This window comes from Eulemur rufifrons, chromosome 6 (genome assembly GCF_041146395.1).
Source record: "Eulemur rufifrons isolate Redbay chromosome 6, OSU_ERuf_1, whole genome shotgun sequence".
In the NCBI taxonomy this organism is placed as follows: domain Eukaryota; kingdom Metazoa; phylum Chordata; class Mammalia; order Primates; family Lemuridae; genus Eulemur; species Eulemur rufifrons.
The window spans coordinates 40,379,140-40,393,374 of NC_090988.1; the positions used below are offsets into that span (position 1 = coordinate 40,379,140).

Genomic DNA, 14,235 nt, shown 5'->3' on the forward strand with positions numbered 1-14,235 from the left:
ACCCCATCTAACTCTATAAAAGACACTGTCTTTTCCTTGCTAAATTGTACAGTCTATTGAGAGAGGTATTTTGTGAAACAAAAAATTATTTAATAATGACAGTGATGAGTGCTACAAAGATATGGCTTCCCTAAAAAAGAAACATTTCAGATGAGGCCATAAGGATACAAATTAAACAGGTAGAAAAGTATTGAAGAGCAATCTGAGTATAGAGAACAGCAGTTGCGATGGCTGGGATGTTGCACATGGTCATGGAATAAAAAGATTAGTGGGGCTGGCATGTAGTGACAACGTACTGTTTAATTTTCATGGAAATCAACCTGGGATGTCCTCTTGCTTGACACTTTGCTTATTAAATAGCACATCTACTCTTCAAGGCCTTCCTCATTAAATGCCTATCTCCTTTCTTAAGCCTTTCCTGAAGTTGCAAGCGTTCTCTCCTCTGAACTCCCAGAGCAGTTTGATTGTATCCTTCTTATAGTACCTGTACACAGTATAATCTAAGACTGATTTATTTTACCATCGATACTGAGCCATAAACTCCCGAGGATAAGACCATTCCTTACTAGCCTCCGACTCCTCTGAATCCCTGGAAAAGTACATTGCACACAGAGATGCTCAGTAAATACCAGTTGAATTGATGAAAACACTTAAAAATACAAACATTTCATGAAAAAGAAAATATTGGAAATCAGTTTGTTTTTCAAAATTTGATATTATGATGAAACTTGGGGTTAAATTTAAATGATACTTTTTTCTACCCCATTCTAAATCATAGAACTGTTTAGGCCATGATATATGAATTCAACAGGTATTTACTATATTCTTGCCATATATAAGGTAATCTGCCAGATGAAGCTAATCAAAGAATGCTGCTTTCCTGAATCAGTATTCCATAGTGCAAAGCAAAAACAAAAACAAAAACAAAAAGTTGCCTCTCAACTAGGGCTCACATACTGCTGCAAGTCAGAAGTAGCAGCCTGACAAAACAGCACCAGATTCCCTAACCCACATGTTAATGGACTACCTTCCTTGCTGATGCATAATTTATGAACTAAACTGCTTCTAGTATGATCACATGTTTTTTATGAAACCAATAATTCACCTTCTATAGAAGAATCAGCATTAATATAAGCCACACCACGCTCTTGAAGGAGTCTCGAATTCTCCTATAATCAAAAAAGAAAGAAAACAATTAACATAGTCATAACCTCCCTCACCCCAAAATGCACATCTACATTTATGGTATGTAGATTTCTAAATTAAGCTGGCCCGTGTTAACCACAAATTTGACATAAAAGATTCTCAAATGAAAGTTACTTTGAAAGAATTTCAGTAGAAGTTATTGGTAGGAAATAACAAGCAAAACTTTTAAACACATTGACTGCCACACTAGAAAAAAAATTTTTTTTCCTTGGGACCACAGTGTTTTATTAGGAAAATAGAATAAGCACTTGGAAAACAAAACGATCCTTTCTAATTTAATGAAAAATTTGTTATTTTTTATTGTTTTCTCTGTGTAAGTTATATGCAACTGGGAAAATAGTTCACGTGGCTCCCAAGGTAAAGAGAAGTTTGAGTTACATATGCTTCACGAGGCCCCAGGCTCAAAACTAGCATGAGCTATATACAATTCACATAGCAGTTAATGTCTTAAAAACCAACATTTAAGATGAAAAGTCCACATACTTATGGTAAATGGCAAATGAGTTAATTTCTTAACCATACTGTAGTTTATCCTTCAAAAATCTCTCTTAGCAAACATGAACGATTTTTCAGTAAAAATATTCCCATGGACATCTCATTATTTAAACAAAGAATCTTGCCTGATTCACAGGGAATGAGCTATTCAAATTTAGGAGCTGAAAAATATATGAAGTTAAATCATATTTCTGTACCCGGAAGATGAAGTCAAGTTTTCCTGTAGGATGGCTCCATCTACTGGTAAATATTGATAATTGCACATTTTTAAGAACAAAAAAGGTATAGCAGTTTTTTTGAGATTATCAGTATGGGTTTTGAGACTGCAAAACATATAATTTCCTAAGCATTCTGACTGTAAGGCAGAAAATGAAAAAAAATGAAACTCTAAGTGAATAAAATAACTTGAAAGAAACAAATCACACCCTCAAAATATTTAGGCTCCTCCAGACACCAGCATAATTCTTTCCTGTAAAAGCTTCAAGTAGGTCTACTGGAGCACTATTTTTTTCCAAAGAAAATTGAAGTTTACAGGGTTTCACCTAATACTTGGAGAATAACAGGAGCCAAAGAAATATTTATAACATGTCTAGAAGTTCATGAAATAAATATTAACTTTTTATATATTAATTTACAGCTAATGTTTCTATCACACAAAGCCAACAATACATGCATATAAAATTACTTTTCAAGGAGCCTAGCAAATATTATGTATTTCTGCCTTACTTGCAGAGTTATTTAATATAGAGTAGGTCATTATGATATAAGGAAGATAAATGTGAAAAGTATACCTTACTGTACAAGCTCAAGGAGTATTCGAATGTGGTTAGCTTTAGGAGCTTAATAGAAACCATAATAGAATCATGATGGAAATCACAGGCCAGATGAAGTGGCTTACATCTGTAATCCTAACACTTCGAGAGGCTAAATAAGGAGGATCGTTTGAGGCCAGGAGTTCAAGGTTGCAGTGATCTATGATCACACCACTGCATTCAAGCCTGAGTAACACAGTAAGACTTTGTCTCAAAAAAAAAAAAAAAAAAAAAATAATAGAAACCAAACATGTTCTGATGTTTGGTTTCTAGTATATCTGCTTAATTTATTATCACATTTGCAGGAAAATAATTCATTTTTACAACTGACATTAAGTGGTTCTAAAACGTTCAAACAAAATTTAGTTCTTTAGTGACAAAAGGAATTTTTACTGTTGATTTTTAAACAAGAATAGGTTGCTTCAGATTGTTTGGAAAAACACTTTGAATATTTTCTCATTGGATTTACCTCTTATTTTTACATGCTCGAAAATTAAGTCTTAATTGATTTATTATTATAAAAAATCATATTGTAGCAAATTATTGACTAACCTCTGCCCACTCAGTAGAACCAAGAAGCCCAAATTCTTCTGCATCCCAGCTTGCAAACAAAATTGTTCTTCTAGGCCTCCATCCTAAAATATATGTGTATATATGAATGCTAGAAAAGTTCATAATATATTCAAGACATTATCAAGCTTAAATGGAAACAACAGCAACAACAACAAAATTTCATTGGTTGTTTAGGAAGAGTAAGTTGTGGTGAGAATATTTACTTATATAATTTCCTTTTGGAAGATTTTAAAGCTGATTTGCCAATACAAAATAGCACAGTTTTATAGAAAAGGGGAAAAATGTAGACATAGTAAAAATCCAACAATGTCATAAATATTCTAACAGTTTTATAATGATTGTCTATGCATAGGAAGTCACTGGTGGTCTGCAGCTGCCTAAAATGAAAGAACTTGCTAGATGCAGTTGGTGTTCCAAATGCAAATATAACTAAAAGAAAATTATTTAGAATTCTTTCCTGTTGATCTGACATTAAATGAACAATTGTTCAATGTCAGCTGGTTGTATGATTTCACTCCATTCTCTGCCAGAAGTAGTCAACAGGGGCTCACTTAGCATTAGCAATGTCTGCTGCTACTGCTGAAAACTACAGAATTCAGTACGGAGGTCACATGGTTTGGAGGTTATAAATACTGACCTTGTAGTTAAAGAAAGGTTCTTATTTGAAACCCTGGTTCTCTCACTTACTAGTGGTGACTAAAGGAAAATTATTCGCACTTACTAAGCTTCCATTTCTTCATCTGTATACTAGAAATAGCAGAGTAAAAATGAAGATACCACTTGATCATAGGGAGGAGTAAGTGAAATAATGTTTATAAAGCATGTAGTAAGTGCTCCAAAAATTCCAAGTTGTCAGTATTTTGGTAAATATTTTATGTGCTCTAAAGTATCCTATAGCTGTTGAGTTCAATATTTCATTTCTGTGAATAGCATTATTCAAATTTCCTATTCATTATTATTCCTCATCATTGCACTTCTTTGGCATACTCTATAGTTGCCACAGTGATGTTTTTTATTTACCACAGGAATTTCCTTGCTAAATCATAAAACTCTTTGCGGTAAGATTAAACACTAATTTGTGAACTATGTAAATTCAGGTCTCCATTATGTTGTTTTCTTAAATATAAGATAGATGCATGGAAAAGAAGGTGGAGCACCTTTGCATTTTATTTTAAATAGAGACATCATGGTTTTGTGTACTGGTAGCCAGAAATTTGAGTTTGAGCCCTTGTTTGTTCTTTCTGCCACACACCAGCTATGTAACCCTGGGAAAATTACTTGTTTCTCTAAACCTTGGTTAACTTATCTGTAAAATTAGAACAGAAATAACTAGGTGTAAACTTCATTCTGGTTGCTATGAATTCAAAATAGGTAGCACGTGTGAAAACAGTTTCTCTAAGAAAATAAGTAGCATACAAACTTCACATACTTTCACCAGTTTCTAAAAACATATGAATTAAATTTTACAGCCCCCAGACACCTTGTTTGCAGGGTCAGCAAAGAGAATGGACTTTCTGCTCTCAATGTGTAATGATTATTTTAAAAAGCAAACATTTGAACTAAATTTTATTTTGGTTTTTGTAAGAAGATTCTAGAATGACTGAAGTGTTGATGCTGAGAGTATAAACCTAATTTCTGTGAGAGTAACCAGGGCTGGGGATGAGAGAATACGTACAACAAATCTTGGACAGAATCCCATCAGGCAGCAAGACCAGTATTGTTCTAAACAGAGCTTTCTTCTTAGTTACTCAGGACACTTGACCTGAGATGAGAGGCTGGAGGAGCCCTAGGAATGTCTGCTTAAAATTTCTCTCACCAGGAAGCTTTGACTTATGACCTAATGCCGGTATGTTCTCTCCAGTGAAGAAACCATCTTCATCTTAATTGCCAAGAGACACCAATAACAGTATAATTCCTTTATTTCATATTATCATTTGATATATAAATATCAATAATGTAAATATTATAAAAATAAATGCAAAAATAAACAATATAATTAACTAGCCAACATTAATGATTGTATTGGTATTTTTACCAACACATGGTCATGGCTGAGGTGGTATTTTTACACTCACTTTACAGAAGACTAAACTGAGGCTCAGAGAAGTTGACCTTTTTGCTCTTTGTTTATACTACCTTCCTTCTTCAGTGTTCCAAAGCTCCTCACAATTTCATGAACAACAGCTGCTCCGCTCTGAGGGTCAATGCCACCAAACACCCATGAGTCTCGGTGACCTCCAAGAATGACATATCTGTCTAAAAGGCAACATTGCAAGATTATTTGTCATTTCAGTTCAGTAATAGAGCAAATTGCAAATGACTCAATAGCATCTAGACACAAAACACTCATGACTCAAAGAAAAACAGCAAGGTTCCTGAAGACTTGTGCAAATACATTATTTGTAATTTTAATATATGTTGTTTTTTTATCTGAAGAAAGCATGAATGTCATAAAGCAAACATATGTATTACTATAAGTATTGTATGTACGTGATTAAGAATGTATAAAATTATCCTTATTCACATCTTTTTGTAATTCTCAATTACTCCTCTCTTACCTTATCACTTTGTTTTCACTATTTTCAGAATATAGTGGGCACACAGTAAGTTCTTTACTCCCTACTCCTTATATTCAATTTTTAAGGTACAGCTCCAATATTTTCTCCTATGAACGTTTTTTATTTTCTATAGGAAGAGAGGATTGCTCTACCTACCCAGCTCTCACAACAATCTTTTCAAATCTCATAAAACATTTCTCACACACTTCAATGTATGGCTCCCCTCCTAAACTCTGTGCTCCTTATCCCGGTCTGTGTCTTTTTTTATCCTTCCATCCCCAGTGGCACAGAGCTGACATAAAATAGGTACTTAATAAGATTCAATACTAGCTAGTTATATATTGTTCAGTACTCATTGGAAGGATATCAATATTCTTGATCCCTAAAAGAAACCAACAGCCGCTTGTAAGGAACATATGCAATTTAATGGTATCTGTCTTGGCAAGAAATATATAACCAAGTAATTCCTAAGGAACTGAAACATGATGAACTAAGACTGTACATAAAAATGTATTAATTAGCAGTTCATCTGAAATCCTATGGAAATCACGTGTCTATATATTTCATCAATGACTTTAGTTGTAGAAAATAAAACTATGTAAAGGATTCATTAATTCAAGGTTAACTTAATTTTCTAATAGTGCTATCTTTTATATAGATGTTTAAATACCATGAAGATATTTCCTTACGCAAAATATATGGTAAACAAATCCAGAAAACTCAGAGGAAACACCTCAGAATTCATTCTCCTTACTCTTCCTCTCTTGGTCCTTTCAGAGCTGCACAGTTTATCACTCGCCGTGGTCATCCACCCAACCTATCCAAACATTCACTTTTCTTTTCTTTACAACATGTATTACAATATGAAATTACCTCATATTTATCTAGTTTGTATTTAGGTGGGTTCCATTAGGGTAAAAAGTTGCTTTTTGCTGTTGTTGTCCACCTCATACTCCCAGAGCTCAGAGCAGTACATGACATATAACAGTTGCTCAATCAATATTTGTTGGGCAAATAATTCATTTACCTGGTTCCACTTCTCCTCTGAGAGTACCAATTACATTGTAAATTCTTGTCACTTCACTGTTGGAGTGGATGTGCATCTTGACTTTTCTAATGCAAAGATAAAGGACACATCCATTAAAAAACCTGGTTAATAAATTAACACAGTAGAGGTTAAGGGAATTTTTCCCTCCCCTCTCTAAAGGTTTAAGTTTGCTGAAATAAACTGACAATAGATTAACGGGAGAAAAGGCATATAAACTTATTAACATGCAAGTGTACACAGGAGCCAAACAATATGTGAGACTCAAAGAAGAGCCAGATGGCTGAAGCTTAAATAGCACCCTCTTCGTAGGGTACAGGGAGATGGGGGAGTGAAGGCAATTCTGAGGGGCAGTAAATGATTTTTAGGAGAGTTGAGGGTCCAAAGAGCAGACAATAGTTTGTAAATGATTCTCTTTGGAAATTTAATAGGCCTGAAAGAGAGTTAATAGCTCGTGACAAAGTCTATTCAGGTGTGGTAACATTCCTATCTTCCTTCCTACCTCATAAGCTTAATCTTTTCTGATTAATGAAATTTCAGGGAGGGAATCTAAGGCAACTGTGTTCCTTCTGGAGGAACTTCAGAAAAGGGAACTTCAGAAAGATGGTTCCACCCTGCCCTAGGAGTAGAAGCAGGAAGTCAGAAAATCAGTCCTTGGTTCAGAGGCTGCTTCTAAGGCATTTTAATTCCCTTTAGTTCAAAGTGTTCAGCAAGCCAAAGAGCCATACCGTGGGGTATCATTTCCTGAGCCTTAACAACTTTTGTATCTTCCAACATTGTTTATAAGATTTCTAATTGTACACAGGTAAAAGTTGCATTTGCCAATTTTATCAATATAAAAGTAGTCCCCTCTTCAACTTGTGGGTTTCTTTTTTCCCCTAGCTGGTACTACATAGATTTTACTATTTCTGTCATTTTCTATAATTGTTTTTTTAAAGCTCCCCCTAAAGAGTTAAAATTAAAGTAGCCTCTTAACTGTGTAGAAAAGTTTCCAGTAAATCCAGGTCCAACATTGTAGGGTACTTTGAGACTTCCTTTCCAGCTGCTATCTTGTGGTGCTGAGCCACCCATTTTTCTGTGGGACACACGAAAAAAATATTATTATCTGAAGGAAAACCTTGAAGTAACAAGTTAAAATTTCAGTGAATTCACTTCTTGAGCACCGGCTCATGATAGCTCCAATGAGTCAGAGATAGTGCAAAGTGCCTTGTGCATGGCATGCCATTTAATCCTTACCTCAACTTGCCACCAGAGTTTATGTCACTCAGAAGAAGAGATATATAAAACCACTATGACATAAAACAGAATGTGACAGATGATAGATAAAGTTCTTAAGAATATAGAAAAAAGAGAGTTTGATTCAGCTGTGGGATCAAGAACCACATTCTAAAGGAGGTTTCACTTCATGTGGATTTTAAATGAGCCTGATATTTTGCGATGTTAGAACGTAAGCATGTGTTTACAAAAGTGTGGGAAGAAACTACGTCTCTCATACATTGTTGGTAGGATGTAAAATGATTTACTCTAAGTAAATATGCTATTATCAGAGGACCCAGCAATTGCACTCCAGAAAAATGAAAACCTATGGTGGCACAGAAATCTGTATGACTATCATGAACAACTGGCACACTTCCAAGTTAAGTGTGCAGGAGGGAATAAACTTTCACAGTGAAGTTCACAAATAAATCATATGTTCTTTTTAAAAAAAAATTTAAAAACTAAATTCTAATTCTGTAGAATGTTTCATTATGCCTTGAAAAGTATGAATGAAGAAACAGGAAGTGTCCTAAAACAGGACATTTATTATGGTGTTTTTAATGCAAAATGCACTTGTCTATAGAAGTTATGTTATTAATGGTGATTACTTTTACAGAATGGCTTACAGAAGCTGACAAAATAATTTGAGATAAACTGTATTTGTAAGTTTTCAATCAAGTAATTCTACTACACAGTTAGGGCAAGCTGATATTGATCTACTTAACCAGAGCAGTCAAATACTAGACATGGCTAAATAAATCCTATATTCAATTTTATTAATATATGATTTCATGCATTATTTTTCTAATTACAAAAATAACATAGGTTCTTTTTTTAAGCTTTTATATAACTGAGATTATAGTAGTATATACATTGTTTTGAAATTTGTTTTTTTCACTTAATAGTATATCACGAGTGTATTTTCATATCACTAAATAATCTTGTACAACTTACAGCCAGTAATATATTTCACTCCTTAGCAATTGCTGGAGATTTGTGTAGTTTGTACTTGTATAGTTTTCCACTATTACAAGTACTGCTATAATCACTTTCATCTTTTAAATGTCATGAATACTTAGACTTTATTTATAAATATTAATATTGTCAGGCAAATGCATAGTCTATGGTGTCCTCAAAAGTTGTGACTGATCTTGAATCTTAACTGATGTGCTAAAGCTAAGAGCCCAAAAGTGGGGGGCGGGGATGGCAGGGTATTTCCTTAATGTATCCTTAAATCAGAGAGATCTCTCCAATCTCTGGATGTCAGCTTCCTCACCTGTAAAAATGAGAGCCTTGCACTAGGTCATAAAATGCTTTCTCATAGATGCTGAAATAAAATGATTAAGAATGGCTTGAACTCAAAGAAGAAAAGGAACTACCTATCCAGACACTTTGGTCTCTAGCAGCTTCATTTCCAGAAGAGCCAGTGTTCTCTCCCCCCTAAAGAATCACAGAGAAGGAAAGACATGGAGGTGGGAGAAATAGTACAGGAAAGGGGAAAGCGTTCCACTGCCAGGGTAAACAATAACAAAGCTGGAGAAGTTTCAGCAAGGAAAGTAAAGGGGTAAGAGGAATACAGATACAAATAAAATGGAAGTTTCCCTCATAGTGTGTTATTCTGGGTCCTCAAGAACACAAGAAGAAGAATAGACAAGCAAGAGATTTATTAAGGGAAAGGTCTATAAGGGAAATACTGAGGGAGCCAGAGAAGGCTGAGAAAGATGCAACATAGGTCTGATACTGAGTAAAGGAGAACGGGAGGAAGAAAAGAAAGAAGGAGCATTGGTTGCAGCATCTATCTGAGCAAGGCTATCAGAGAGTTTTGGGGCCCAAGCCTCACATCAGAGGGGTCCTGTGCCTTCCAGGAATGGGCCTGTCTTAGCACTCCTGCCACACTCAGTCACTGCCAGGGAACACCTATGGGAAGCACAGCCTTGGCACAAACAGGGTGATGGGTTTCAAAGCACAGTGGCTGGAGCAATTGGTCAATTATGCTTTCTGCAGTTAGAGACCTGAAAGGCTAATTTTCACAGCTGTCACACACTGGATACCCATATAGATAGTAAATTCCAGAATAGAACAACTACTCTATAAAATGGTGATAAAATTTCATGCTTCACCATCCCAGAGAATTTCAGTACCAAATAATGGCGATAAGAGCATAATATTTAAAAACTATCAATAATGAGAATCACGCAAATAACCATCCATTTGTTTCTTACAAACTTACTCTAGGAGTTTCTGTGCATCATAGTATCCAATTGGATGAACAGGAATACTTGGAAGACCAACAGCCTCTGTAATTCCACGCCTATAAGCATATTCTAGGAAAAAAAATAATTGAACATAACTTCCAATGAAAACTTAGTACCTTTCAAATGGCTCTCTGTAAATCATATTGAATACATCCTCATTTCACATTAACTATCATTTTTAAAATTTTTAAAAAAATTGGCAATTCCAAATGTTAGCAAGCACGTGGAACAAATGAAACTCTCATTTGTTGCTTAAAAGAGTCTAGAATTATGCAATCACTTAGGATAATTCTTTAGAAAAGTAATGTTAAACAGAAATGTACACTATGGCACAGAAATTCCACTCGTAGGTATTTACTCAAGAAAGATGAAAACATATGCCCATAGAAAGATCTGTACAAAATTATTTACAGCAGCCACATTTATATTAGCCAAATATTAGACACAGTCCAGGTTTCTGACAACAGGAGAATGAAAATATTTAATACCACCCATAGTAGAATTCTACAATGGAATGCTACTCAACAACTAAAAAGAACAAACTACTTATTAATGTACACAATAAGATGGAAAATCTCAAATCACTACACTGAGTGAAATAAACAAGGCACAAAAAAAATACCTACTGTCTGACTCCACTTATATGAAGTTCAAAACCAGGCAAACTAATATATGGTGATTGCTTCTGTAGGGTACAGTGAAAATAGAGCAGAAAGGGGCACAAAAGAATTTTCTGGAGTGATAGAGAATGCCATTACATCTTATTTTGGGTGACATAAATGTATGTAATTTTCAAAATTTATTGAACTGAACTCTTAAGGTCTATGCCTTGTATTACATTTAAAGTCTACCTCAAAATAAGAACACATATTCCATAATTTCCTCAGATTTAAGAAAAATGAGAGCTGTTTTTTCAATTTTTTTTGTCCAAGTTTATAAATTATCTAATAAGAAACTTAGGTAACTGCAAAAGCTTATTCTCTTTATGAGTAAAATAACATAATGATCCATTGTATGGGATTTGTTTTCAAATTCTCCAAAGTAATCACAAAAAAGAGGGGATGATGAATAGATAAAACAGGATTGACAAAGTATTGATAACTATTTCCACTTTTGTATCTTAGAACTGTCTATGGCCATACCACCTTTAACACACCCAATCTCATCTGTGTATGTTAGAATATATGCCATATATAAAAAGTAAAATTAGAAGGAAGAAAAAAACTAATAGGGCACAAAAGGAAATTCAATAAAGGTTAGCCCCATAGAAATGACATTATTTTCTTCCCTAAAAAGACTATCATTCAAATTTGAATATCATCAACAAAAATATTCCAGTTAATCTCATTTTATTTTCACAATTTTGGCTTTGTATAACTAAAAGAGCTTGGGAGAAGCTGCATTTTTTAAAACTTGGAAATAAAAAGGTGCAGTAAGTGAAGTCCAGGTAGAGTCACATGATTTTATTATAAGGTAAATATATTGTTGAAAAAATATATATATATGACAATGTACTATGCTCTGAGAAGATTTACAAAGCCAAAAAATATATAATGTTTAGAGGAGTCTACAATTTAATAAAAAACCAGATGAGGAATAAATATGTAAAAGCCACATATACTTTGGCAAAGAATTTTAAGTCATACAAATTTACTTAGTTTTAAACTACACAAAGTAAATGATCACAGATTTTTGTAAGCATCATCAGATGGCTGAGTATGTGCAAAATAAATAGCTCTCTTTGCTAATGTTTCACAGAGAAGTATTTCATCAAAAGACAAGTATGCAGGCTCTGGGAGCCACACTGCCTGAAAGTTGAATCCCAGTTCTTCACTTAGTGGAGTGATTATCTTGGGCAGATTGCTTATTTCTCCTAGTCTCACTTTTCTCCCTATCAAATAGAGATCATTACACCACCTAGCTTATAGGGCTATTAATGCAAGTAAAGCAGCAGCATTTAGAACACTCCTTGATAGTTATTGCCATTATCTTTACACAGCAAAAAAGCAACATGCAATATCTGGGCTGTATATTCTAAATGTGACATTTCATGAGTTTATAGAAATTTTGTTCTCCTGTCTTTTATCCACAACTGGGAAATCCAAAAAGAACTGTGAAAACCGCAAATTTCAGAGGAATTTACTTGACAGCAAAACTTAATCTGATCTGAATTCATTTGACAGCAAATGATCTGAGTAGATATGAGCCTATTTACATTCCTATTGACCCCCACTTAGGGTGAGTATGCATACATCCTGCTGCACAAATATTTATATGCTTGTTTCTGTATTCTGTCCCAGCCTCCTATGTGTTATGTAATATATGGTATATGCACCATATTACTTGTTAAATATCTTTGTTGTGATGATAGAGATCTGATCACTTACCATTTGCTGGGTAACCTGGTGTGAGAGGATCCCCTGCACCATTAAGATTTAGGACATTTCCACGCTGGACACCACCTCCAGGGAGATTCCAACCATTTGGATAGGACTCCACCCCAGAAGCAACGTAGTCAGCAGGGTCTGAGTACAGAATGACCCCTATGGCCCCCGCCAGCTCGGCATTTTTAACCTGGAAAACACAGTGCCTTTCTTTAAGTTTGCTGTTCCAGATTTGGTAACATCAATTTTCAAAATTACACTTAAGTGAGTAGTAGAACTTTATCTGTAACCCTTTGTTGTTAGGCTTACAACAGAGGCCATCTCACAGAGAATTGGCTATTGCTTTTTCCTAAAAGCTCTAAAAATGGATCAGGCATAAGAGCAGCAGATTTGGAAAATTTTCGTGTTAGTGGTAGCAAGTGCTTGCTGTCTCCTTCCCGTAGTCTAGAAACACAATAAGCAAGTAGACTCCACAGGCCAGGTTCCTGTTTGTTCTATGGCTGAAAGGGAATATTTTTGAAATTTAATTTCCCACAAAGGAAAATGAATATATGAACAAATCAAGTGATAGTGATTTCAAAATCTTCAGGCTGGGCATGGTGCTCACGTCTGTAATCCTAGCACTCTGGGAGGCTGAGGCGGGAGGATCCTGTGACGTCAAGAGTTGGAGACCAGCTTCAGAAAGAATGAGACCCCATCTCTACTAAAAATAGAAAAAAATTAGCCGGGCATGGTGGTGTGCACCTGTAGTCCCACCTACTCAGGATGCTGAGGCAGAAGGATCACTTGAGCCCAGGAGTCTAAGGTTGCTGTGAGCTAGGCTGATGCCATGGCACTCTATCTAGCCCGAGCAATGGAGTGAGACTCTGTCTCAAAAAAAAAAAAGTCTTCTGTGTAAGTCAATTTCTCTCATTACTAATACCAACAATTCATATTAAAATTTAATTTAGTAAATGTCTTTGGAGCTGATATTTAAAACAAAGATACTAAAAGTTAATAAATCCATTGCATACTTCTTTGTAGGCCACAGGCTTAACTTGTAAGTACAGAAAAATCTGTTCTGTTCACCCTGACCATCTACACAGGCCAAATCTTGATGATCCAATTTAATCTCCACCTATAAACTAGTAAATGTGTCCTCTCTGTAAGGTGGGCATGAACATAAAAAGGGCATGGTATTCAGAAAGTTTTAAGGAGATGGTTCTACACATGTAAGATCCACTATAACATTTTATATTAGGTAAAAAGAAAAACATGATTTTTACCTTATTTCCTCTGAAAACTTTTCCATATCTGGCAATCACAATTTTCCCAGAGCAATTGATTTTCATGTCCCGTTCCAGTTTAAAGAAGTCTTCAGTTCGTGCATAGTTAACATACACCAGATCACCCTGTTGAGATCAGGAATGATTTAGTACAAGATACAATACAAGGAGGTTTCTCTGCATCGGAACTGTTTCACATCTTTGAAAGAGAAAAGATGCAAGAGCATGCAAGAGAGTCAGAAAAGCATGAGCCTCAAAGAAGAGATTCAATAAAGAAATGAGTTTAAATTGAGAGAGCAATCGCATGGGTTACACACATATGATTTATATAAGTTTTATTTGTATCTGACCTCTAGATAGTGGCTATAAAGCTATAGAAGAACTT

General features: G+C 34.9%; 1 protein-coding gene across 3 annotated transcripts in view; it reads right to left on the minus strand.

Annotated features, from left to right (window-relative positions):
• FOLH1 (folate hydrolase 1) overlaps positions 1-14,235 on the minus strand; it is a 48,956-nt gene that overhangs the window by 16,245 nt on the left and 18,476 nt on the right. For 2 of the 3 annotated variants that reach the window (XM_069470945.1, XM_069470942.1), the window contains exons 5-12: positions 13,851-13,976; positions 12,589-12,775; positions 10,177-10,270; positions 7,666-7,764; positions 6,672-6,757; positions 5,223-5,342; positions 3,066-3,148; positions 1,106-1,169 (exon numbers count right to left, since the gene is read on the minus strand). In XM_069470945.1, the coding sequence (XP_069327046.1) occupies positions 1,106-1,169; positions 3,066-3,148; positions 5,223-5,342; positions 6,672-6,757; positions 7,666-7,764; positions 10,177-10,270; positions 12,589-12,775; positions 13,851-13,976 (859 nt within the window). The remainder of the gene's footprint in view (positions 1-1,105; positions 1,170-3,065; positions 3,149-5,222; positions 5,343-6,671; positions 6,758-7,665; positions 7,765-10,176; positions 10,271-12,588; positions 12,776-13,850; positions 13,977-14,235) is intronic. The other variant, XM_069470943.1, reaches the window with a different exon arrangement.